Source organism: Emys orbicularis, chromosome 3 (assembly GCF_028017835.1).
Source record: "Emys orbicularis isolate rEmyOrb1 chromosome 3, rEmyOrb1.hap1, whole genome shotgun sequence".
Classification (NCBI taxonomy): Eukaryota; Metazoa; Chordata; order Testudines; family Emydidae; genus Emys; species Emys orbicularis.
Window position 1 is genome coordinate 135,614,352 of NC_088685.1, and position 25,636 is coordinate 135,639,987.

Consider the following 25,636-nt stretch of genomic DNA (forward strand, 5'->3'; position numbering starts at 1 on the left):
GGGCATTGCAACGCTGAGCACAGCAACATCCCAATACCTTTAAAAAATCTCAGCCCAAGTGCCTTAGAAAATTCCACTCCTAAAGCTTTATATAGTTTAATTGCAAATTAAAACAAAGTAAGGTTACACAGAATTACCCTTGCCCTCAGGACTAGGAATGTGAAGACACTTCCACCTCAGTGTCACAGGGCAGAGTATTTACAACAAAGGAAGTTGTTTGAGGTCAAGAATTTAAGAGGAAGAGACCTATGTGGGGGGCAGATTATTCCACATCTACCTACTGCAGGGTCTTTGCACCATCCTTTGAAGCTCCTGGTTCTGGCTACTGTCAGAGAAAGGATACTTGTCTAAATGGACCTCAGGTCTGAGCTGGTCTGGCTATTCCTACATTTGTACATAATCCCAAATTTGTCCTAATGTTTACAACCCAATGCCTCACACTCACAGCCATCATCCACATGGCCAAAAGACTACACAGATTCCCGCTGGGGCCACCACTGCTCCTCCCTGATTGGACAGAAGGATTGTGATTGAGCAATGAGATCTACTTAAATGCAGAGTTGATTTATGTATTTTTTATTCTTGTATGTTGCATGTTCACAGAATCAAATAATAATAAACCCATCCACAAACCACTGAACACACCAGATACCTGCTTGTGGACACAATCAACTCCCCAGATCACAGACAGCAGGTTGGCACACACAGCAGGCACCTAATATGCTTGATGCTTCTCTGTATTGATTCTATGTCAAACTCACACAGAGCACCTGTTCATCTGACTGCAAGCTACACATTCCATAGCCAGGAAACCCAAAATGTTAACATATGCTGGTACTTTAATATCATAGCCATAATTTAAAAAGTATTAATATTTTTGAAAACAGCAAACCTGTAAGACCCAATGATGCAGGCATGAATTTTGCCTTTCAGGGATTCCTAGGTTGTTGATCTTTTTCCCCCAGTGCATGAAATAGGAAGGGAGGAAGGCAAAGGGGCTGAAGTTCCATTATAAGCAGCAAATTCCTTCAAAAACTGAAATTTCTCAGCTGTAAAGCAACATAAATCCCAAACGGACAATTCTCTATAAATCTGATTGCTTGCTGAATTCAGGAATAATTTCAATGAATTAATATAATAACCCAATATCAAGGATATTTCTATTACTTAGCTCTTTTATAGCTCTGAAAGTGCTTTTCAAAGAAAAGTATCATTATCCCCATTTTACAGATGCTGAGGCACAGAGAAGTTACATAGCTTGGCCCAGAGCCACATGGCAGAGCCGAGAATAGAAACCAGATCTCGTGACTCAGTCAGTGTCCTATCCGCTGGCTGGCTCCTCCCTCTCTTTTCCATATATAAAGTGGCAATAACATGATGGAATCAGCTTAGCTGGAATAAAGTCTAGTTGGCCTGGCAAGTAGTGAGCAATTTTCCATACCATTTACAACACCACATTACTTTTACTTTATACTCAGAACAATAAAAAGTACACTTGCAAAAATGGCATACTGGGCAGTGGCCCCTGTAATAAATGCCTCAAGACTCCCACTAAAGCCAATGGGACCAATGCAGCTAAGCCTCATGCACTGATTCAAAAACGTGCCCATGGATTCTCTGCACTTCAGATGGGATGATTGGGGAGACAGGCCTGAGCTGCAAAGTTTGGATCTAGATGAGGTTCTAACTTTCCCAAAGATCCAAAGTGCTTGAACTCTGGGGTTTTGGTTAAGCCCTATTTCTAGGTCAGTTGCTTATTTTAATGTTATCCTCTTAAAATATAAAGGACAGATATGAATTAAGAACAGAGAGGCTGTGATGTGTAAGATCTGTCAAATATGGACAAACATCTGTTCATGATTTAAACTGCCAAGCTGACCACTGTCCAAAAATATTCTATATTCATCCCAAATTCAGCAGTTACAGTGCTATGTAGTAGACCACCCATATCTACACATAAATGGCATAGCCCCTGAAAACACTTTGGAAACAAAGGCTGTTCTATATACTGTATTGTAAAGTAAAGACACTTTTTTTGGTGCACCCAACGTACTTTCAATGCTTCTGATTTTCCTCATTTTTATGTAGGGTTGTAATTGCATTTTGCAGACTGAATGCCACCAGCCAGTAAAGTGAAATATTAAATTAAGAAACACGAAATACAGTTGTTTCATAAATTGTAAGGCCAGAAGGGCCCATTGTGATCATCTGGTCTGACCTCCTGTATAACACAGGCCTTAGAACTTCCCTGAATTAATTCCCGTTTGGATGTTTTCCTAAAATATGTGCTCTAGTTCAATCTTGATTGAAAAACTTCCAGTGATGGAGAATCCCCCATAACCCTTAGTAAGTTATTCCAATGGTTAAATATAATCACTTTAAAAATGTGTCACTTATTTCTAATCTGAATTTGTCTAGTTTCAGCTTCCAGCCACTGGCTCTTGTTATACGTTTGCAAGAGCCTCTATTTTCAAATTTCTGGTCCCCATGCAGTTATTTGTAAATTAATCAAGTCTGTTAAGGCATGTTTTCCAATCCTTTAATTATTCCCTTGGTTCTTCTCTGAACCCTCCAATTTATCAACATCCTCCTTGAATTGTAGACTTCAGAACAGGACATAGTATTCCAATAGCAATCTCATCAGTGCCAAATACAGAGGTAATATAACTTCTCTACTCTCTTTCTCATTTATACATCCAAGGATCACATCTGTCTATTTGGGCACAGAATTACATTGGGAGCACACGTTCAACTGATTATCTACCATGATCTCAAAATCCATTTCAGCATCACCGCTTCCCAGGATAGCATCCCCCACATTCTTTGTTCCTTGATGTGTGACTTTACATTTGGCCATATGAAAATGCACATTGTTTGCTCGCACCCATTTAGCAAGCAATCTAGATATCTCTCTATCAGTGACCTGTCCTTTACATTATTTACTACTCCCCCAATCCGTGTGTCATCTGCAAACTTTATCAAGTGAGGACTTTGTTTTCTTCCAAGTCATTGATAAAGATATTAAATAGTATAAGACCAAGAACCAATCTCTGTGGGATTCCACTAGAACAGGGGCAGGCAAACTTTTTGGCCTGAGGGCCGCATCGGGTTTTGGAAATTGTATGGAGGGCCGGTTGGGGAGGCTATGCCTCCCCAAACAGCCAGGCATGGCCCGCCTCCCGCACCCTATCTCCCGTCCCTGCTTCTTGTCCCCTGATGGCCCCCCTGGGACTCCTGCCCCATCCAACCCCCCCCGTTCCCTGACGGCCCCCTGGGACCCCTGCCCCATCCACCCCCTCCCTGTCCCCTGATTGCCCCGGGAACCCCCACCCAACCCCTCCTCTCATTCCTGAATGCCCCCTCCCCCCCGACCCCTGCCCCATCCAACCACCCCTTCTCCCTGACTGCCCCTGGAACCCCTGCCCCTGACTGCCCCCCGCTGCCCCATCCAACCCCCCCTCCTTCCTGACTGCCCCCCCAGGACCCCTTCACCCATTCAACCCCCCCCGTTCCCTGCCCTCTGACCGCCCCGACCCCTATCCACACCCCCGCCCCCTGACCACCAGCCCGTCCGAACTCCCCTGCCCTCTATCCAACACCCCCTGCTCCCTGCCCCTTTACCGCGCTGCCTGGAGCACCAGTGGCTGGCGGTGCGGCTGTGGCTGGAGCCAGCCACACCACCGTGCAGCACAGAGCACCGGGTCAGGCTGCGGCTCTGCAGCTGTGCTGCCCGGCAGCCCAAAGCATTGAGGGCCAGGAGCTCAGGGGCCAGGCAGGAGGGGCCCGCAGGCCGTAGTTTGCCCACCTCTGCACTAGAAACACACTTGCTCAATGATGATTCCCTGTTTACAATTACATTTTGAGACCTATCAGTTAGGCAGTTTTTAATCCATTTAATGTGTGCCATGTTAATTTTGTATCATTCTAGCTTCTCAATCAAAATGTCATGCTGTACCTGTCACAGTTCAGGGCAACTGCACCAGTATTTCCCCTCTATGCTCCAGCAAGGGCACCCACTCTCAGGCTTCCCCAGCCATTGCCTTTCTTGGGTGAAGACCCAAGTCTCACTCCCTTCTGATGGGGGCATTTCCAGGCTGCACGGTTCCCTGCCTTCACTATGTTATTCACAGCAGAGAGAGGCTGCCCAAGCACACGTGCTTGTTTTCTCTTCAGTGATTAATAACAAAGTGATTTTCAACAGTTATTTGTAACACACAACTCTTCCTATGCAAGGCTATTTTATTCTTAAGGCAAAAAGCATTAAAGAAAAATCGTATTAAAACAATACTAAAATCTATACATACGCTAATAAGTTTACCAGATACCATCACAACTCTAACATCGACACTGGCAGGAGCTGTCCTTCAATCCCCACCCAGGGGGTGTGGTCACAAGTCAGCTCAGAACAAGCACCCAGTCTTATGGGGCCTCAGTAGGCCCAGCCCTTCCAACTCAATCCTAAGGATAGGGGATCCCATAAACCAGGAGTCTGTTTGCTGGATCAGGAAGAAGGCCACGAAATGTTTAAAAGCTGGCTATTTATCCAAAAGTCCTTTCTTTGTCTATTGGTCCCTGGAGAATCCAGTTTGAAGTAGTATATGTGTATGTCTCCGGAGGGCCGGGGGGTGTCTTCAAAGGGCTGATAACCAGAGGAATTACATTAGCATCACCCGCCTACCAGAGAAGATATGTACAATGCCACAATAACACATACAGAATTGCATTTTTAATACAATGGACTCCAAAGGTATTAAACCTAAATCAATAAGGTTTAATTTAATTCAATAAAATTCATTCGGGATATTGTAGATAATTCTCAGTCTGTCACAGTACCAAGTCAAATGCCTGACAAAAGTTTAAGTATACTACATCAACACTATTACCTTTATCAACTAGACTTGTAATCTCATAAAAAAAAATATCAAGTTAGTTTGACAAGATCGATTTTCCTTATACCCATGTTGACTGGCATTCATTGTATTACCTGCCTTCAATTCTTTATTAATCAAGTCCCAAATCAGCTGTTCAATTATTATGCCGAGATTGATGCCCCGCTGCCAAACTTATAATTACCTGGGCCATCTTGTTTACCTTTTTAAATTATTGGCACAATATTAGCTTTCTTTGAGTCCCCTGGAACTTCCCCAGTGTTCGAAGACTTATTGAAAATCAACATTAGGATCCAGAGAGCTTCTCAACCAGCTCTTTTAAAACTCTTGGTTGTAAGTTATCTGAACCTGTTGAATTAAAAAATGTCAAGCCGTAGCTGCTTTTTAACATTCTCCTTAGTTACTTTTGGAATGGAAACTATTTCATCATCAACAGCATCTTCATCATCATCATATGATATAAACACATTATCTGGCTTTTTCCCAAATACAGTACAGAAATATATTTAACACTTCTGCCTTTTCTGCATTATTATTGATGATTCTACCATTTCCATTTGGTAATTGACTAATGCCATTGATAGGATTCCTTTCATTCCTAATATAATTAAAAAAAACTCCTTCTTGTCCTTAACTGTAGCTTCTGATTTATATTACTTTCATCTTCCCCTTTCTTGCATTTGTTATATATAATTTTTTAAAATGATTTTTATAGCTGTTTTCACTTCTCCTCTCAGACAGGTTGTTTTTTAACCAATGTAGTCTTTTATCACTATTGTGGCTTTTTGGGCATCTAGCAAAATGTTCTTAAACAATTCCCAGTGATCTTTCATTATCATTTGAGTCCCTCAGGGTCATTATTTTACAATTAAGCTTACCTTTCTGATTATGGCGCTGTCAAATTGTAAAAGTGCACATGGGGATTTTGCTCCAACACAGGAATCAAAAGCAGCAGTTGTAATCTTACAATATAATTTATATTCAGGGCAAGATTCTCTCCAGCCTTGTCCATTATTTTTAATGTAAGAGCCAACAGATATAACAGGAAATGAACAAGTATCCTGTTCCTAGTTCTCTGCCTTAATTTATAACCTATAGCATAACTGTGATGTACAGTCAATTAACTCAACCTTTCAGCAAGTCCTGAGCCCTCAGAGATGTGATGAGTAGGACTTATTTTACACCAGTTTTATAATTTTACACCAGTATTTCCAGTGAGCAGGCAGCTAGCCCTGCCTTACAGATCATCACAAATCTAAAATAGTTTTTGGCTCAGAATATAAGTTCAAAGCATGGTTTTGTTCATAAGTGATGAGGACATGAATTACTCCATATCAGAATGATTGGCCAGGTCTAAATGTTGGCTTTTTTCTGATGAGTACTGTATTTATATAATGGAAGCTACACTAGAGAAACAATCCCATGTGCATTAGTGATCAGGAAACCCTCTTGCTCATATAATCGGGACATTTTGTTCGCTTTCCCCAATGTCTCCCATTTAGCAATTTAGTTAAGAGTTTGGCACAATTTTAGGGTTAGAGTTCCCAATAAACAGTCAAGGCACAGGGCTCACTGAATTCACTTTTTAACTACTTCCCATCTGTGTTTGAATTTCCTCCATTACAAAAGGCATCTCCAGGTCCAGGGATCTAGCATTCAGTAGTTTGTCAGTGGGGACTCAGGTAACTTCTTTGATAGCCATTCTGCTTGTCCTATGCCCTCCCAATGACCCTCCCCTGGAAGAATAAGTCAGAAGGTCACCCCATAAACATGCCTGCTTAATAATTTGCTTGGAAATTAGGGAAGTTGAGATCTCTATTTCTTAAATTAGGATTTCCAGTGGACATTTCTTTTGTTCTCATTCTGGCCCCTTTTGCACTGCTCGGATGTCACAAAGGTGTCAGAATCTGATCATAGCTACCCAGAAGAGAATACTCCTAGTGAAGGGGAACCCTCTGTATTAACAGGAGAACTGACTCCTGTGCTCATTTGTACTACTAGTATATGAGACAAGTTGGAGGTAGGAAGGGGGTGTGGCTAATGTCATATGGTCCCTTAAGATGCAGACTGGTTCCCAGGATCAGGGAGCTGTAACCCTAACCAGCTCCTTAACACACCTCTCCTCTAATCCTCTACACTGAGTGGATCTCAGACACTGAGGTGAACCTGGCCCATGATGTCACTTATGATTTTTTAAACTTTTCAAAACACTGTATTTGGTATGAAGTGTAATAATTTGGCAAGTTTCTGGGAAGCTTCACCATCTTTGCCATGCTCACGCATCCCATCCAGCTCATCAATAAAAGTTAGCCCATCACTCTGGAATTAGTTTCAGAGCAAAGAAACTCTTTTTCATTTTGGTTAATTTTTGTGAACATTCAAACTCAATTCAGCTCCAGCAACTACATTCCTCCCTGTCTCCTGCTGTCTTCCTCTCTTTGATAATGTAATATAAATCATGAGAAGGTGAAGAGTGGACTGTGTGTGCTGTCCTCAGCTTTACCAGAGCACGTAAATATAGGAGTGGCCTAATAAATGTAAAATTTGGTGAGTTGAGAGCTGTGAAGCTTTTCTGAGGCCAGAATCACCAGCAGATGTAGTAATTTGAATCACAGTTTATACAGTCTGATTCCACAGAACCTCGAATTTTAGATCATTGTTCCTCTAAGTACTTGACTGCATCATGTCATAAAGCTATAAAATAAAACACCAAACACCCCAGTCACATTTTCTCTGAGGAACGACAAACCTAAACAGACTGTTATAGAGCCCATGTTTTGGTATACCTACCTGCATATTGACGGGAATCTTGTGAAGAAGGCTGCATCTGGGGGGTTCCATTTCTTGTGTGTTGTGAGCTACTACTCTGGCTTGAATTACTTGCGGAATTGTTTCTGGATGAAGACCCACCTCCACTATCCACCTCTTCAATGTTGTTTCCACTGTTGTGACTTGCATGACAGTCCTTCCGCATTCTGTTTGTGAGATGAGACACACTCACAAGTTATGTTGTTTATTAGAATTTGTGCGGCCAACATTAGATAAACTCACAGTACAAGTGAATAGCTGTGCTCCGACCAGCCCTCTAGATGTATTCAACAGGCGAACACCAGAGCTCTGACAGTTTTGAGGATAGTAATTATATTACATTATAGTTATATTAGAGGTGGGTAATTTGGTTTAGTCAAAATAAAAAGCAACATAAAACTCCATTCATCACCCAAACCAAATCTGTCTTGGTAGGTGGCCTTGGAGCCCTGAAACCCATCAGCATACTTAATCCAATGTCAAATTGGTCCCAAAAGGCGAATCTTTATATGAGGTAGCCAAGTGGCATGCTCTTCTCTCCCAAATCTCATATGCTCTGGGACTAAAGTGCACTCTGGGAGATTAATTTACAAAGCAACCCCCAAAGTGCAAGTTAGAGCAAATAGAGATGCAGTGATGGGTCAAGCAAACCAGGGTCCTGTCCCTTTGCTACAGCCATGAAAGGATGGCAGGTCAAATGCACTATTCCTGTATGAAGAGTGCTTATAGGATTGACAGAGGAAAGATGTGAGATACAGAGTTAATGGGGGAGAGAGCGAGAGAGCTATTGGGGTTATATATCCTGGAAGTTGGGGCCTGATGGTGGAGATTCAATAAAAGGTTAGACTGTGTAATACTGTCTGATTTTGCATTGTCTGGTCTTGCAGCTTTGACAAGTGACAAAGTTTCATAGTGGCATAATTTGATTGGATATCCTGCAAAATTTGCAGTATTTGGTAACATATGCAAGCTATAAATCATTTATCTTTTTGTATTTTTTGTTATTTGTTTCTTTATGAAAATTACACAAAAAATAAAAAAAGGTTAGGTGTATTTTGGATAAGTATCAGAACTTGGGAATGCTTGTCTGACCCAAACTGCCAAAGTTTAGAGTGTAACACCTATATTCAGGTTTCAACACGTTCAGAGTCACTGCAATGTGGAAAACCTATATGGCTATTTACAAAAAATAAAAGGTAAAATGCCTTGGAATCATTTTTATTTCAAGAAATCATTCTTTTCTGAATAAGATCATTGCCAATAAGGCTAAGTAGTATGATGATGATGACAGAGGACTATACTTGAACTTCATTAATGGAGTTCAGAGTTTTCTTTCCACAGTAGTTGGGAAGCTATTTTATATATTTAGTTATGGTTGCACCCATCAGGAATTAATCATTTTTCTCACAGAGTGAGAAACTCTCTTAATAGAAAATAACGTGATTGCAGACTTCCTCTCCTGCATATCATAATACAAGCTGAATATTGTCTAACCACCTACCTTAACCACTTGGATCTGAACCATGTTTTAATGTTGTCCAAACTGATAGGTCCACCCCAGATGTTCATCAGCTGGCTGTGTGTCCCTATGTACGATGTGGTTAATGGGGAAACGTACATTGGATATCCCAGTGGCTGATCACATGAAGAGTTAATCAAGTTCCTCAAGACTTGTTTATTGTTCTGAATACTACCTCGCTCTGGATTACGATTGCGCAAAAAAATTAGCTCCTGTTGCTGCCCAGCCCAAAGCCCTCTGACACATTCCTTGTTTACCTACAGTTAAATAGAAAAATATGGACCATTTGAAAATGTTTTCAATTTAAAAAAAATACTACGATGGGTGTATAACCCAAATAGTACTGTACTTTGCATTTACATAGTATCTTTTATCAATGAGTCTCAAGAAATTTTACAAATATTACTCAAATAAGTTAGAATTTTTATTTCAGATGAGTAAACAGAAGGCCAGGAAATTTAAGTGAATTGATCCTGGCCACACAGTAAGTCAGGAATAGAACCCAGGAGTTCTGGCTCCCAGTCCCCTGCCCCAACAGCCTGATCAACCTCCCTCTCTTAGCTAAACCCACTTACTCAACAATGATATCCAGGTCCCAATTCACCAAGTGAAGACTGCCTGTTTGTGTAGTGCCCTGGACACAGATGAAATACTACAAATCTGAAATACTAGAAAGATGTCTTTGGTACCTTGATAACTTTGAAGCTCAGGTAGCTTTTGTGGAGCATAATAACTTTATATTCATCTGTCCCTTCATCCACTATATGTCTCAAGGTGAGAAGCTCTTCTCTGTTAGAGAGTACAGCTCTGCGCCAGGCAGGGTCACCCTCATGACAAATTACAATCTTTTCCTCAAAAGACTGGATTGCCTCATACAGAACTGCAGGGTCCTCATACTCATCTGGACAGGTGAACTGGTCCTGGTATTAAATGAAATGAATATTACTATGGTCAGACAGTTCCATAAAAAGAGAACAGCTATTGAAGATAAACTAGTTCCTGCTTTCATTGAAGTCAATGACAAAGCACCTGTTGACTTCAGTTGGAACAGGTTTGTGTCTTTAAAGACTACATTAGAGATAACACAGGGTGAGGGTGGGGATTGGATGAGGGAAAAGGAACAGAACCGTTAACATCTTAGTACTATAGAGGGCTACATGAAGAAAATGTTTGTATGATTACAACTAACTTACAGAGTATCCAGCCTCTTTACTGGATAGACACAAAGAATGGCTTAGGAAATTTCCTTAGGAAAACATGTACAATAGTAATGGTGAAAAACCTGCCTGATGTAGCTTCAGGGACATTCTGACTGCTGGAGCGACCACCTTATGCAATAGATCCATGTCTGCAAACACCCATTCATCTTTTGCTGTAATTCGAAAGTCTCCTTTGAACAGAGCATGGAGTCCATAAAGAAAGGAATCTAAACTGTAAAATAACAACATTAGTTATTCTCAGAACAACCGTTTCATATTGAACCAATCATTGCAAATAGTTTTCCATTTTCACAAGATACAGGAGTTGATAGCGTCCCTGAAAAAGTGAGAAATGCTACATGTAGTTCTGTTTAGAAGCTGTGGTTCAACTTTAACTACTTTCTCCTGCAGCTTGCATAGTAAATGAGTGACTCCAAAATGAGAGTAAATTGGATTGTAACTACTAAACAAGTGTGGCTGCTTACTAGTAAGGTTTTTAGGTATATCTTGGGCTGATCATCTGACCTACACCTAAGAGAAAGTCCCATTGATACCAGTGGGTCTACTTGCATGAATAAACATTGCAAGATCGGGCTCCTTATTTATTGACCTTTAAAATACACCTAGTGCCATTAACTTTAGTAGTTTGCACTAGCAAGGCACAGAAGTTTAGCTATAGATACGCAGATGCCAACACAGCTGCACAAAACACTTTCAGTGAAGCCTGAAACCTGCCTGGTTTAGGATTTCATTACAAACCTGAAAGTTAAACCAGGCATGCTGTAAAGTGCATTAAGATTCATGAACATTTCAAGGAAACCTGGGAACAGGTTTGAGCAAACTTTGGGGTGTTTTGCATTGAAATAATAAAAACTACACTGTTCGGTGAGGTTTTGATAAGAAGCCAGATGGAACTTGGTGTTTCTGACTGAGCTTGGTTTGGAGGTTTTGAGTTTGCTTGAGCCTGACATACTCAAAGCAAGATGCACGGGGTGCAAATTCAGGAGATCAAAACCAAAGAAAATGTTTGCACAGACACCTGGGAGGCAAAACTACTAAGTTCAGCTCTAATGCTTATCTGAGACCAAAAGCTTCCCAGGACTATAACAGATGTTTACAAAAGGTTTGTATTTTTAATGAAAATGACTTAAATCGCAGTCCTAAAACTATTCAGAAGAAGCAGGCCATGGTGTTCAAGAAAATAGAATTAGACCTTGGGACATCTGTTACAAACCCACAGGACATTGTTTAATCTACCTGACATGATTTTATTCACTCTTACAAGAGTGAAGTTTTTTACATTTTAAAGACTCTTAGGAGAAAAGCAATAAGATCTTAGAGATTTCCATTACCATCCAGGCTTTCTCCAGAGAATGTGTGAGCTCTCCACTTAATTGAGTTTTTGTAATTATTTTAGGAGAAGGAGGGGGGCGGGGGGAAGTAATTCTCTTTCCAAGGGAGAGAACAGGGAGATTAGGAAACTGCCTGGTCTGTCTTCAGCTACAATACATTTCTAATTTCGGCCTTAGTGGGTAGCATGTTTTAAAAATTGTAATAGAAAGATACAGGCTATTACCAGCTGGATACCAATTTTCTCTTTAAAGGTGCTGTGTAATACAAACCAACTATCAGCGTGAACTGAAGCCATACTGCACATAGACTGAAAGGCAGAGACCGGCGTCACTGCTGGGAATGTTATAAATACAGGCAAGTCCCTCTGAGTTCTTAATTTACTTATGGTTATTAGTATTTAATAACACAGGGTGGGATTTTTTCACAAGGGCCTAAGCGAATTAGACACCTAACTCCTTTTGACTTTCAATCAATCTCATCCAGAGATTGGAAAATGCTAACATCCTGTTTTGTACCTGGGAAATCAGATTAATGTGTATATCTAGTCTAGTGAAATACATGTTTCAGAATGAGTCATAGTCACTTAAAACTGGTTAGAAGAAGTCCTGCTGCCTCACCCAAGTCACCCATTTGACCAAACATCCAGCATATAACTGAATCCTCACATGGAGAAATTGCTATTGTATTTAAATCCTTTTTATTGGGATAAAAATTAAGAAAAAGCTACTAATAATGAGATTCTATAGTGTAGTTTTTCTAAGTCAAGAACACCAAATCTTCAGCAGGAGGTTGTCTGGGATGGGAGGAGAGTAGGCAGCACAGTGAACTGGTTTTTCATTTCTAGAGATTCAAGTCCAATTCTTAGAATCACAGCTGATGAAGAGTTTGCATTCTCATCAAAGACCCTTATAGACATTTGTGCATGTTACACAATCTGGTGTGAGTGGCAACACCTGCTAAAGAAAGGTCCAGGATGAGAATGGCTGTGGATGTTGCAAGTAAGAATTCAATTGCATCAGCAGAGTGGTGAGTGGAAAGCTTGCATAGCACCTGTTCTCACTGTGCTTGGATTTAGAAAGAACTGTCAACCACACATTGTGATGTATACTAAATTCACCCACCAAAATTTCCTAAGAACCAATATTGCTACTGCAAAGGAGATTCATATCAGGAACAGAACAGTAGTGGTAGGGAATCTAAAGGGCAATTACATTAAATATTATACACCTCTACCCCAATATAACGTGACCCGATATAACACAAATTCGGATATAACGCGGTAAAGCAGTGCTCCAGGGTGGCGGGGCTGCGCACTCCGGTGGATCAAAGCAAGTTCGATATAACGTGGTTTCACCTATAATGCGGTAAGATTTTTTGGCTCCCGAGGACAGCGTTATATCGGGGTAGAGGTGTATATCATCGAAACATAGGGCTGGAAGGGACCTCAGGAGGTCATCTAGTCCAGTCTCCCATGCTGAGATAGGATTAAATACACTTAGACAACCCTGATGGACGTTTGTGTCTATTTATCATCCCTGACAGATTACACATGTCTCCTGAGACAACAGGATGAATTTATTCTATAAAAAATAAAAACAATTTAAACAAGTTTTTTCTTATGTTGATCATAATTAGATGTGGGTACATCCTTCCTCTAGTTGGACACAATCTCAATGAATCACTTCCACGTACCATATATTTATTAGTCAACACAACATGCAGCCATTGTTATTTCTCATGTTAACATGCTCTGTGTTGAAGACTCACATGAGATTATCATGAAGCAATAGCCAAGTTCTTTGATTTCTGGCCTCTCTCAGGGCTGGGTTTAGTTTCTTGGCCCAGTTTTAACATATGCATTTTAGTATCTCTGTCATAGTTATTAGCTCACACCAAACCCATTTGGCTACAATAAACTTCCATGCCAAAGAAAGTACATTTACTAAATGGAGATTTAAGTGCTACATATGGCACTGTTTCTAAACCTATTAGGTAAAAGTATTAAAAACTGATGTCAATTAAATTAAAGACTATTCTAGAGAATTATAAGAAGATACTTAGGACTGAACTGTCCCTTAAAGTGTGCCAGTGAGGAGGGGATTAAGAGTCTGGATAATCTGCCATGATGGCCCCATAATTATCAGAGGCAGGGCAACCAAGCCAAAGCAGAATTGTCCTTCTTCTCTCTGAGTCCAGGGCAGACATTCTACACAAACAATGGTTGTGTGTGCCCACACTACTTTTTTTCCTGAAAAATGCCTTGATGTTGCTAACACTGGATCTTCTGCACTAATAGTAGCAATTGTGGGGAAAGTAGTGTAGACAGATCTCTGGATAGCCACCAGCATTTTAACCAGTGTCATATTATTCTGCTCAGAAGAAGTCTGTATGGAATGGTGGTAAAAAAGATTCTGGTGCCTTGTCTAGATTAGTAGTACCACTATTGAGATGGAAGAAATGCTGGGACATTCCTCAGTCTAAAAGGCTATTATATAGATGAGACCTTGGGTTTATTGGGTGGGGATGTATCGAGCTCAGTGGTTTGAGCATTGGCCTGCTAAATCTAGGGTTGTGAGTTCAATCCTTGAGGGGGCCATTTAGGGATCTGGGGCAAAAATCTGTCTGGGGATTGGTCCTGCTTTGAGCAGGGGGTTGGACTAGATGACCTCCTGAGGTCCCTTCCAACCCTGATATTCTATGATTCTATGAAAACTTTGTTCCTCTGGTAAACCCATTTCTGACAGACATTTTAGAGGGAGTCATTGCTCCTCATTAGATACCATAGCATTGGGTAGTATATTAAAACCTAAGCTAATTCTAACTCCCACTCTGAGCATTCTACCCCCTTAATGGTTAGGGGAACATAAGCACAGGTAGGGAGGCAATCAGCGGTCCAGACTGCTCCTCAGCCAGCCGTGATGGTGAGGGCAGGTGAGAAGCAACAAGGAGGGACAAGCCCTCTGCATGGGTTGATAACAGAATTTTCCATTGATCCTCAATGTGGCCCAGTGTCTACTTATGGACTCTTCAGACTTCTAACAAGAAGGAGGCTAGAGAGAGACAGGGAGACAGAGAGTTTAGGATTTCTCTGAGTAAGATATTGACTCTGGTTTCACCCATTATGTTGTTGGAGTAATTGTTTACTGAAACCTGACTCCTTGCTTCCTTGAGAATTCTACAGAGTGGTGATGAGAGACCAGTCGGTAAATATGTTTGAGAAAGAGAGCAACCCCGAATAAAAATCTCACACCAAAACTTTAGACACTCTGCTTCCTCAAGAACTCAGAATCCATGCAGTTCACAGACCATTCCCAATGTGCTCTTTGCAAAGCCACAACACCACCCCACAGATGAGACAATAGCTAGGAAATGCCAGAGAGGAAGCCACATGAACTTTCCCTAGTAAGTTTACTTTTCCTGTAATCTTGTTGCAGGAGGGGATGCTTTAGCCCTAGATTTATATGAGGATTTCTATCCTCCTGCGTGATAGAGAGAGCTTCCCTTAAAGTTTACAACGATCTGTATGTCTTAGCTGACACTGGGGATATCTTTTCTGCTGTACTAAACACGCTTATTTGAATCAGCTGCATGGGATATTTTGGATCCTATTATTCGCGAAGGACTTACTTTGCTTCAGTGAGTATATGTAACTCCCATTTGCATTCATGGGAATTATCCACAAACATCTATGATAGAATTACACACATCCTATAGATTTTAGATAAAGCCTTTGAGGATTAATTTACTTCACAGTTTTAACAACAGTAAAAGTTATAATGGTGAATATTCAACAATTCTGTCCCTTTACTTTCTGGAACCTCGAAGTTTCATACTAGGCACATTTTAAAAAAAGAAATCTACATGTATTATCATTAGACAATATATTTTATCAACAAGGACTTAACATTTATTTGGTAGTATCATAGACAGTGTTATAAAAACATCACGGGCCAGATTTGTCCATCATTTATACAAATGCAACTCTTATTTATGCCAATGGGAATATACACAAATGTAACTGATAGCAAAATATCTGCCCCTTATTCTGTTCTGTTTAGTCTAACAACATTATCCTCTACTTCTTATCCTATCCTTCCGTCACTTGTCCTCTGCACTAGACCTGCACTGTCCTTTAGGGTAATCTCAGTTAAAGCCTCAAGAGAAAGTAGATTAAACTGAGAGAAATCACAATGATTACATGCACTAAAAGAAATTTAGGGCTGAACTCTCCCCTTGCACCAGTCCGGAGCTCGAGCATAGCAAAGATGGGTGTGCTGACAGTGAGCTGATCATGGCTTCCTGATTCTGCTCTGTTCAGCCTTGGCAGACAAAGCCACAGAGGGGCTGCTTTAATCTACATGTAACATCTGTAAAGGCATAGTGAAGTCTTGCTTCATTGTGCCTCCCCTCCCTCTTTTCATAGGCAGTGCAGCCCTGATGGTGAAGGAGGCAGTGGTGGTGACAGATTGTGGAGCAGAGCTAGCTGCCTCCACCAGCTTTACTGGAGCCATAGATTCCCCTGCACAGAGGAATTCTCCAGGGGGAATCTTCAGCTGGGTGGAATAATGCAGCACAAAGTGAACTCTGCAGACCTGAGAATCCAGCCCTCAAAGTTCCTGGAACCCAGTTAGTTTCAGGGCGATCTCATTTCTTATTTTCTGCATTATAAAATACGGTTTGTTTTTCTTAACCTTCAGCAGATATCTGGTCCTCACACCTTCTCCCATACTCCAAAACAATGACACCTGGGGACTCTTTACTGAAAGATATTGACATATCTGGAATTTTTCCAGTGTCCAAATTTATATTAAAGATTCTAATATGTAGCCTTTTTTTTCTCTTTGAAGGATTAATGAACATATTTCTTTATTTTTTTAACTCTCATACACAAAACCCCCTACACTAAATGAAAAATGACATTTACACCTGAATAAACTAATAGTAATATGATGTCATTCTTCAAATTACCCTGCTGAGATGTGCAAGATGCTGCCTAACTACAATTTAAGAGCATATGTGATTTGCATAGCAATGTTCTGCTTCCTTAATGAGTAAATTTATTGTGTAATCTAGTATCAATGCTGGGGTTGTAATGACATTTACATGAACAGACACACTGAAAAATTATTTACATACATTATATAAGAAGATTTAAAACCTTGGTTTACAGAATAACATTTACTGATTAATAGATTAGACAAAAATCATGTGTAAATGAATGTAAATTGATAGTTTACATACACTTTGTAAACTTCCATTTTGATGCAAGTGTGTGCAGCTCAACAGCTTTTTGAACACCGCTTTGGCATTATTATTTTTTGTTAAGCACCAGCATGCTCAGCACTCCCCAAGTCACATCAAGGGCCATTCATTAATGTAAATCCGAAGTAATTTTGCTGCAATCAATGGAATTACTTCAGATTTACACCAGTGTAACAGAGATTAGAATATAGCCCAAACAGTATATACATTAGCTTCACAGATTCTCTACTGATTCATTCACATCTGTCAGAATGCTGTACCTCCTCCCATGAGATCTACTGAATAGAAATAGCTAGCACTCTACAATCCTGACTACCTGTTACATCTCAGGTTTTCCTAATGGGAATTCATAGAGAACCTCTAGAAAGTATGTAGACAGGGATCACAGAAGGGGAAGATTTTACTGTATTATTGTATAGCACAATGGAAAGTACAAGTGGAGGTCCAAGGTTATTTCTGAACACCCTACCTATGATTGTATCTAAGACAAAGAAAGCCCATACATAATCTTTTAGTATTTGGACATGACAGAGAATGTTTTAGTGGTCCTGACCGCTTATAAATTGGGGCTAAGTCCCTTTAGTCATCTAATAGGCCACTAACACACACCTTGGTCTACGTTTACCAACTATTACCCATTTGAACGTAATCTGTGCACCAAACCCAAACTAATTTAAAAAATAAAAAACCTTAATCCAATAAGATCCACAATATGCCTTGACGTCCTTCCATGGAAAAGGGCTGAATTTTTGCCTTTTCCATTGGCAAAGAATTTATCTGTGTCCTCCAGTATCAAATGCATACTTGTCCTACCTACTCTTCCCTCAGTTTGTTTTAATACAGCACTGCAATACAATCCAAGTCCTCAACATTCTTTCTTTGAATAGACAAAAAGTCTCAACACTAATAAAATGCCAGTATAATTTGGGTATATTACTATAAGAGTTCCACTGAATTCTGGCTTTTTTGTGTTCCTAACAACTTGTGACACTGTTTCAGGTGGTAAACATGATAAATATGATAAGAACTATGCTTGGTGCAGAAGAGAATGGATCTGTAGTTTTCTTTGTTGGTAACAGCCTTGATGTCAACAGGGAAATATTCCCACCTTGGTACCAATTTTAGCGTTGTTTTTCTCAGGGTCCCTATAACAGCCATATATACTTTATTCTGACCTTTTTCTTCAGTTCAGCTCTATGTGCTTCTGATTAAAAAGGACCCTCAATGACAGAGATATACTTATTTCACTATGGCCCTAAGACATATGTTCCAGATGAGTCACTCCATAGCCTGGATTTTGGTAGTAGGCTTCATTGTTTAAAAAATCTATTCTGAGAGATTCTGTTTATTATAAGATTTGTGAACTAAAAAGATAGGCTAAGTGACGGGCTTCTAGGGGAGTGTCTTGTGAGGTGGTAGCAAAGAAGATATTGTCAAAACTATCTTAAGTCTCACTTTAAGCCCCTTTTTTTTTTTGTTAACACATCCCCTTGCAAGGTACTATTGTCCACAACACTGGTCAGCCCATCAGTACAATATTACTAAAATGAAAGACACAAACTTAATTGGAGGTGCCAAAATATCTATAAGAGGAAAACAAAATCATCATAATACTGATATAGTTGTACAAACCACATGGCCACTCCATATCTCATGTATATGCTTCTCCCACCTCCCAAGAAAAGTATTGTTAAATATGAAGTAGGCTCAGGAAAAGAGACATCCAATTAGCTGGTAATGCTTCTGTGTGTGCGGGTATCTAGTACCTACCTCCAGTGGTCACAATTAAAATTTGTACAAAAGCCTTTGCAGGTAATTAACCTTACCTGCAGTATTCTCTCTATATTAAACTTAGGGAAGACTAAGATAAAATTATCTATTTGCAGTAGCAAAGATATTATTGGCAGCCACTCCATTTATCTATTAACCATCCAGGCTGATTAAATGTAGTTGCCTTTGCTATAGTGCTGATGCCCGGTAATGGAGATTTCAGTCCCTGAGGGTAACAGCTCTACAGAAATGCTTTTAGGCAGCTTTACTGGTATCTATATATGCATTTCTAATGCCCTCATCGCTGTGGTATATCTATTGGTAGGCACAGACCAAGACTGCTTTAATCTTTTCCCTGAAAATCTCATCAGTACACATCAGTTTTTCCTCAAAGTCCGCATATTCTAAAATTAGATTTGCATAGAAAATAGTGTAACTTCAGGAGAGACTGGAAAATTGCTCGCTTACTAAAAATCACACTAATTTGAGTTGTTAAAAGTGAAAAGAAAAAAAAGTCAACCCCATCCAAAATAAAGTTAAAACAGCAAGGGAGCATGCAGCTGTTAATAGAGATGAGATAAAGAAACCTCTGAAGAAAGCAGAGAAAAGCAACACACTGAGAAATAAGCAATGTGGGCCATGAGTGTTTTGAGTCATTGGCTCAAAGAGGAAGACATAAAAGCAGACTTTATAGACATCTCAAATAAAGATGAGAAAGCTATAACAAATATTTAAAGGATCGCTTTATCTTGAGAAGGGACAGGCTTACAACATAAAATGCTTTCAAAGTAATACAAGTTGGTGGTGTGCTCATTCCTTCTTAAGCATTCAAATAAGGCAAACACTCTAAGTAAAGTGGCTGTAGAGGGTTGGGCCTAGTCTATTCATAATTTTTATATCAATATAACTATATCAATTAGAAGTGTGCTATTTTGTTTTTTAAATAGCCTTACTGATACAATCCCCAGGGTAGATGCTATTATACAGGAATAAAAGCACCTTATACCCCTTCCCATATGGGAATAAGCTTTACCGGATAAGCACTTTTCTACCCATCTAACCTCATCCACACTCGAGTTGTACCAACTTTAACTGTACCTGTATAGTTAAAGCAGTATCATTTGTGCAGCTAGACAAGACCTTAGTCCCATTTTTCATTTGAATGGAAGCACTCTGTCTCTGTCTCTGCGCTCAAAGGTGAGAAGGTATATGCTAGAACTAGGGCCCTTCATTTTCAGTTTTTATTTTATTTTATTTTTTCCAGGAATTTATGAGTGTTTATTACCACCACAACAAAAACAGGTGAAAATCTATCTAAAAACTATTAATAATTTTTCTGGGTAAACATCGGGGGTTGTTTTGGTGGGTGGAATGACAGGGGAAATAAAGTATTCAGTAGATTATTGCTTTGAATTCCATTCATCGATGTGGTTTGCTGAAGAACTAATGCGGAACTCAAAACACAATGCCACCTCCAAGTTTAAGAAAACAATATATCTCTAATCCCCCCAAAAAACTTTTCATTTGAATAAACAGTTTACTGTTGTAGACTTATAACTATTAGCCTAGAAATATTTACATTTAATAATTGAGCCATACCATTTGCAGCGCATACACTCAACTTCATCCTTTTCTCGTTTTTGTTTTTTTTAAACTTTCGAATACTTCCTTGTGTTCGGAACATATTCTGATACAGATTTTCATTTTCTTCCCATTTAGTTTGGCAAATCTTTAAACCCATTATCTCCTAGCAGCTTGAAATGTGTATATGAAGGGCGTGAGATTCATCAATACGTTCAGATGCGCACGCACTTCAGAGCTAGTGTGCGTGCTGCTTGTCTGTTGTGTGTATCTTCTAGACTAGTACATAGCTTTACTTCAACAGGTAGCTTTGCATATACACACAGACTAATGTATTATCATAATACATATATCATGTAATGTATTGTATTTTCCTAATAAAACAAGTATCAGAGGGGTAGCCGTGTTAGTCTGAATCTGTAAAAAGCAACAGAGGGTCCTGTGGCACCTTTAAGACTAACAGAAGTATTGGGAGCATAAGCTTTCGTGGGTAAGAACCTCACTTCTTCAGATGCAAGACAAGACTTGCATCTGAAGAAGTGAGGTTCTTACCCACGAAAGCTTATGCTCCCAATACTTCTGTTAGTCTTAAAGGTGCCACAGGACCCTCTAATAAAACAAGTTATTTTTTATATATGTGAATGGTACAAATGTAAGGTGAAAATCAGAAAAAAAAAGAATAATGCTTTTTGTAAAACCCGGGAATTTTTCAGTAAAAATCTATTTAAACTGAAAACGAAGAGGCTTAGCTATAACCACTTCCTTTATCATGAGTTAACTTCATTCTTAAATCCTTCAGAACTCTTAGGGCACATCTACATGGAACACTCAGGAAACTTAAGATGAATCAACTAAAGGTGTGAAGTTAATTAGCATAAATTTAAGCATGTTAATCCCTGTGTGGCTGTTCTCATTCAGGACTGAAGTAACTTTAGTTTGCTGTAACTTACTCCTTAGGCTATGTTTACACTGGCAATTGAACAACAAAACTTTTGTCTTTCAGAGGAGTTTAAAAAAAACCAACAACCTGAAAGACAAAAATTTTGCGTGACAAGTGCCGGTGTAAACAGCGTGTTGTTGGCAGGAGCGCTCTCCTGCTGACAAAGCAAATGACGCTCGCTGGGGGAAGAGCCAACAAACAGCGGCTACACTGTGCACCTTTTAGCGGCATGGCTGTAGCGACACAGCCATGTCACTAAAAGCACTGTAGTGTAGATATAGCCATGGTTTAATGGACTTTAATTTCTGCACACTGAACTTCACACCTTTAGTTAATTCACCTTAAATTTCCTCAGTGTCTCTCTCTAGACATAGCCTGAGGGTTAGTCTACAGAAGAGTTTTTGGTCATGCTGTAATTTGAGCTAATTGATTGGCAATTAGCACAAATTAACTGTAAATGTTAGTGTAGATATTCAGAAAAAACTTATAGTAGGCTTTCCACAAATGTTTGTTCCACATTGTGGTTCACCAAGACTCATGGCAGGGTGAACCACAAGCAGAAACACACATTGTAGAGGGTCTACAGTAGACTTTACAATCATGTTAGTTACCTTGAGTTAATTAGCAATTGCCATAGACTTCCTGTGTGACCCTGGTCAAGTAATTTAGCCTCTCTGTGCCTCAGTTCCCCATCTGTAAAATGGGGATAATAGCACTACCCACCTCACAGAGCAGTTGTAAGAATAAATACATTAAAGACTGCGAGACACTCAGATACTACGGTGATGGGGGCAGAAAAGTACTGCAAAATAGACAGAATTAGATCAAGTTACAGGACAAACACGCTAGGGTAGATATACCCTTATATTAGTACCACCAGCTCCAATGACTGTCATTATTTAATGTGTCAATTTGTTTCAGCACCAACCTTTTGCCTTTGTCTTGCTATCTGTAGGTCTTATCTGCCCAGACCTTCACAAGTTGTAATAATGTATTGTTTGTATTCCAGTAGAGCCTAGGGGCCCCAGACAAGGGTCAGGGCCTTGTTGTGCTAGGCACTATACAGAAAGAAGTATACAGACAGTCCTTGTCTCAGACAGCTTACTATCTAAGTTTATGCAGTATTGTTGTAGCCATGTCAGTCCCAGGATATTAGAGCGGCAAGGTGGGAAAGGTAATATCTTTTATTGGACCAACTTCTGTTGGTGCGAGTATGTTTCCTAGACCTGAAGAAGAGCTCTGTGTGAGTTTGAAAGCTTGTGCCTCTCCCCAACACAAGTTAGTCCAATAAAAGCTATTACCTCACCCACCTTCTCTCTTTACATTTCTAATAGGATTCAACAAGTGGACAAAAACAGACCAATGGGGAGGATGAGATAACAGCAGAATGAACTTGGTGCACATCATCAGTAGTCTCAGTTTAAAAAAAAAAATGTCTAGTGCATACTGCTTGCCTACAACCTGCTACCCAACAGTTAATCCTGAACCTGAGATACCTAGTAGTCATTGCCCTAATGCTGAATTTACTCTAAATGAGATTTTTTTTGGAGCTCTAAAACTAGGATTCCTGAGGGGATGCCTTTCTGCTATTTAGTGGTCCCTTACTCACTCCATTTAAATATCTTCTACCTCTAAGAAGTGTAAAGGGTGTGGATCTTTTCTTGTTGTCTTTGTGTCCATTTAGTCCCCATAAATCCAAGACATTCTTTTAGAAATCAATGATCCTAATACTTTTCCAGGCAATTGTATCCATTTACCAAGCTAACAGTTGGGGGATCCACCACTCTCCTAATCATGCAACACTGGTATTTAGAGCAGAGGCTGTGACTTGTTTCCCTGGGTGATTTCAAATCTCCTTGATATGGATAGAATCAGCTCAAATCCCATACCCTGTTGAAGTAGCAATAATTTTATTTATAAAGCACCCTTTTGCTTTCCGAGCTGCTCAGGCTGAACAACAATAATTAAGACATCATAAAATACACACTATCAAGAACCAAACAAACCAGATTCACTAGTGAAGGTGGAAGCTGAAGAGAGTCCTATACCTGGGCCAAGCATAATGAAAACTAAACACATCTCTCAAAGAGAAGTGTTTTGAAACAACGTATAGAAGTGGAGAAGAATGAGCTGAGTTGCATGCTCTGGAGCTGGATCCTCAGTCTCTGGGTCACCATAAAGCTCCATCGAGTCATCCTATTGCACAACAAAAGTGAATACAGCTCTGTTGAACACAGGAAGCCTACAGATTTATTATTTAGCCTATGAATCCATGTCTCACTGCAACCCTCTACTGACAGGTCAACTGCCAGATCATTTAGCAGATTCTTGCCCTTTTGGAGAAGGTCATCGTTGCAGTATCTCATTTCAAGATTCAACCTAAAATGAATAATTACTCTGGATCCTCTGCCGTGTATGGTTTTATTTTGTTAAATAAAAAAACCATTATATTCATTATCGTACATGTTACAGAGACAAAAGGTGGTCAAGGACAGAGTTTAAAATTAATATATGGATGAAATAGCCCTTGTCTCTGATCTAATGACCTTTCAGTTTTCATAATATGTGAAAGAGCCAAACAGCTTCTCATTTTAAGATGAGGAAACTCCTGAGTCCCTGGAAAACTTTTACTACATTTCTAGAAAATTACCTGATGGCCATATTGTGGGCTGCTGTTCCCAAAGCTCTTCTACCCAGAATACACAGGGCAAAGGAGAGAGTTACTAAAGGAGAATCCTCATCACTATCCAGATGCTGCAAAGGTTTAAGGACAGTGTGTTAGTTCTACATGCAACCTTATAAAAAAGTGTTATGACAATCCTATAACTAAAATAGATCAATGCATGACTAAATTCATAAGACTTATGCTGTCATGTAACTATACCCAAACAAAGCACTCTGCTGTGCAATTAAACAGAATAGGAAGGATGATCATCATGACCGAGGGTCTGCTGCTAAACAAATGAAAGCTCATTTAGCGTAACAGCTGGAAACAAGAAGTTTTAATATGAGTTGGATCCCAGGGTTTGTGTTTTAGTGATCAGAGTCTTGGAAAGAGGTTGATGAGCATCACTGAGGAGGGAATACATCTGTTTCCACATGGGAAACAGGATGTGTCTGAAATCCATACTCTGTGTTCAGCTCTTAGAAGCACAATTTGGTTCTGAGAAGATCTGCAAGATTGGGCTTCTAGTGATTGACATCATCAGTGCTATCAATGATGACAATGCCATCACATTTTGACAAGTGGTCAAACCATTTCCTTTACATTCACCACCTCAGCAGACCCTTTTCTACAACTCTTCCAAAAAGCTTGATGTCAAACACGAGGGAAATTACATAACGGGAGTTCAAAATTTTGTTCTGTTTCAGCCCATACATTGATGAATTCTTCTTGTTGCCCTTACCTTGTTCCTGAAACCGAGGCAAACATTTTGCAACTCCCTCTATAAAGTACACCGATCTTCAGAGCTGTGCAGTGCAGCTCTATTTTATACAGCATCTTCCACACAAACTATTTCACAACATGTTTCACAGTATTAAAAAATACAAGAGAGATGCAAATTGCAGAGAACAGTTGTGTAGAGACATTTGGTAGGGTTTCCAAGGCCACCAAGAGGATTTGGATGCCCAGGTCCCATGAACTTCAATGGAAACTGCATTATAAATCCATAAGTTTTGAAAATCTCAACAACAGTATGAAAAAATAATTAAAGCACTTAACAATAAGGGAGGGAGAAACAAGTTAAGATGGAGAGCAGAAATATTCCAAGATTTAAATATTTAAAGAGCGGTGGAGTATTGATAAAGCAGAGAAATCCAGGAAAGTTGTTCCAGATGTCAAGAACTAGAGGAGAACGTCCTTGCATTACAAAAGGGAGAGGAGGCAGGGTCAAAGGGCACAACCTTGTGAAGGACTGAGCATCTCTCTTGGAGGTGATGGATGTCCCTTCAACTCAAGAGCTCAGCACCTCCCAACAGATGCTCAGCACTTGGCAGTGTAGGCGCTAAATGAGTGGAGAAAGCAGACAGAAGAGTAGAGAAAGAAATAAGTTCTATGAGAGAGAGTACAGAAAGTCCAGGTAGAGATTTAAAAATAATAGTCAAGGTGAAAGCAGAAGCAGATGAAGTCACAGGGGAGCTATTCAATGGAACTGGAATCAAAGTAGTAGCTAGATGGGAAATGGTGTGGAAGCAGTGATAGGTAGGTTTACAGACATGACAGACAGGAGAAGGAGTATTAAGAATCAAGGAAGCTGCCAAGCTTCTGGACAGTGGCAGCAATGGAATGTGAAAATCAACAATCCCAAGTGCA

General features: G+C 39.9%; 1 protein-coding gene across 2 annotated transcripts in view; it reads right to left on the reverse strand.

Moving 5' to 3' along the window:
- Window positions 1-25,636, reverse strand: part of PCNX2 (pecanex 2) — a 240,349-nt gene that overhangs the window by 2,952 nt on the left and 211,761 nt on the right. For both annotated transcript variants that reach the window (XM_065401279.1, XM_065401278.1), the window contains exons 28-32: window positions 23,972-24,075; window positions 10,503-10,647; window positions 9,906-10,136; window positions 9,199-9,473; window positions 7,680-7,864 (exon numbers count right to left, since the gene is read on the reverse strand). In XM_065401279.1, the coding sequence (XP_065257351.1) occupies window positions 7,680-7,864; window positions 9,199-9,473; window positions 9,906-10,136; window positions 10,503-10,647; window positions 23,972-24,075 (940 nt within the window). The remainder of the gene's footprint in view (window positions 1-7,679; window positions 7,865-9,198; window positions 9,474-9,905; window positions 10,137-10,502; window positions 10,648-23,971; window positions 24,076-25,636) is intronic.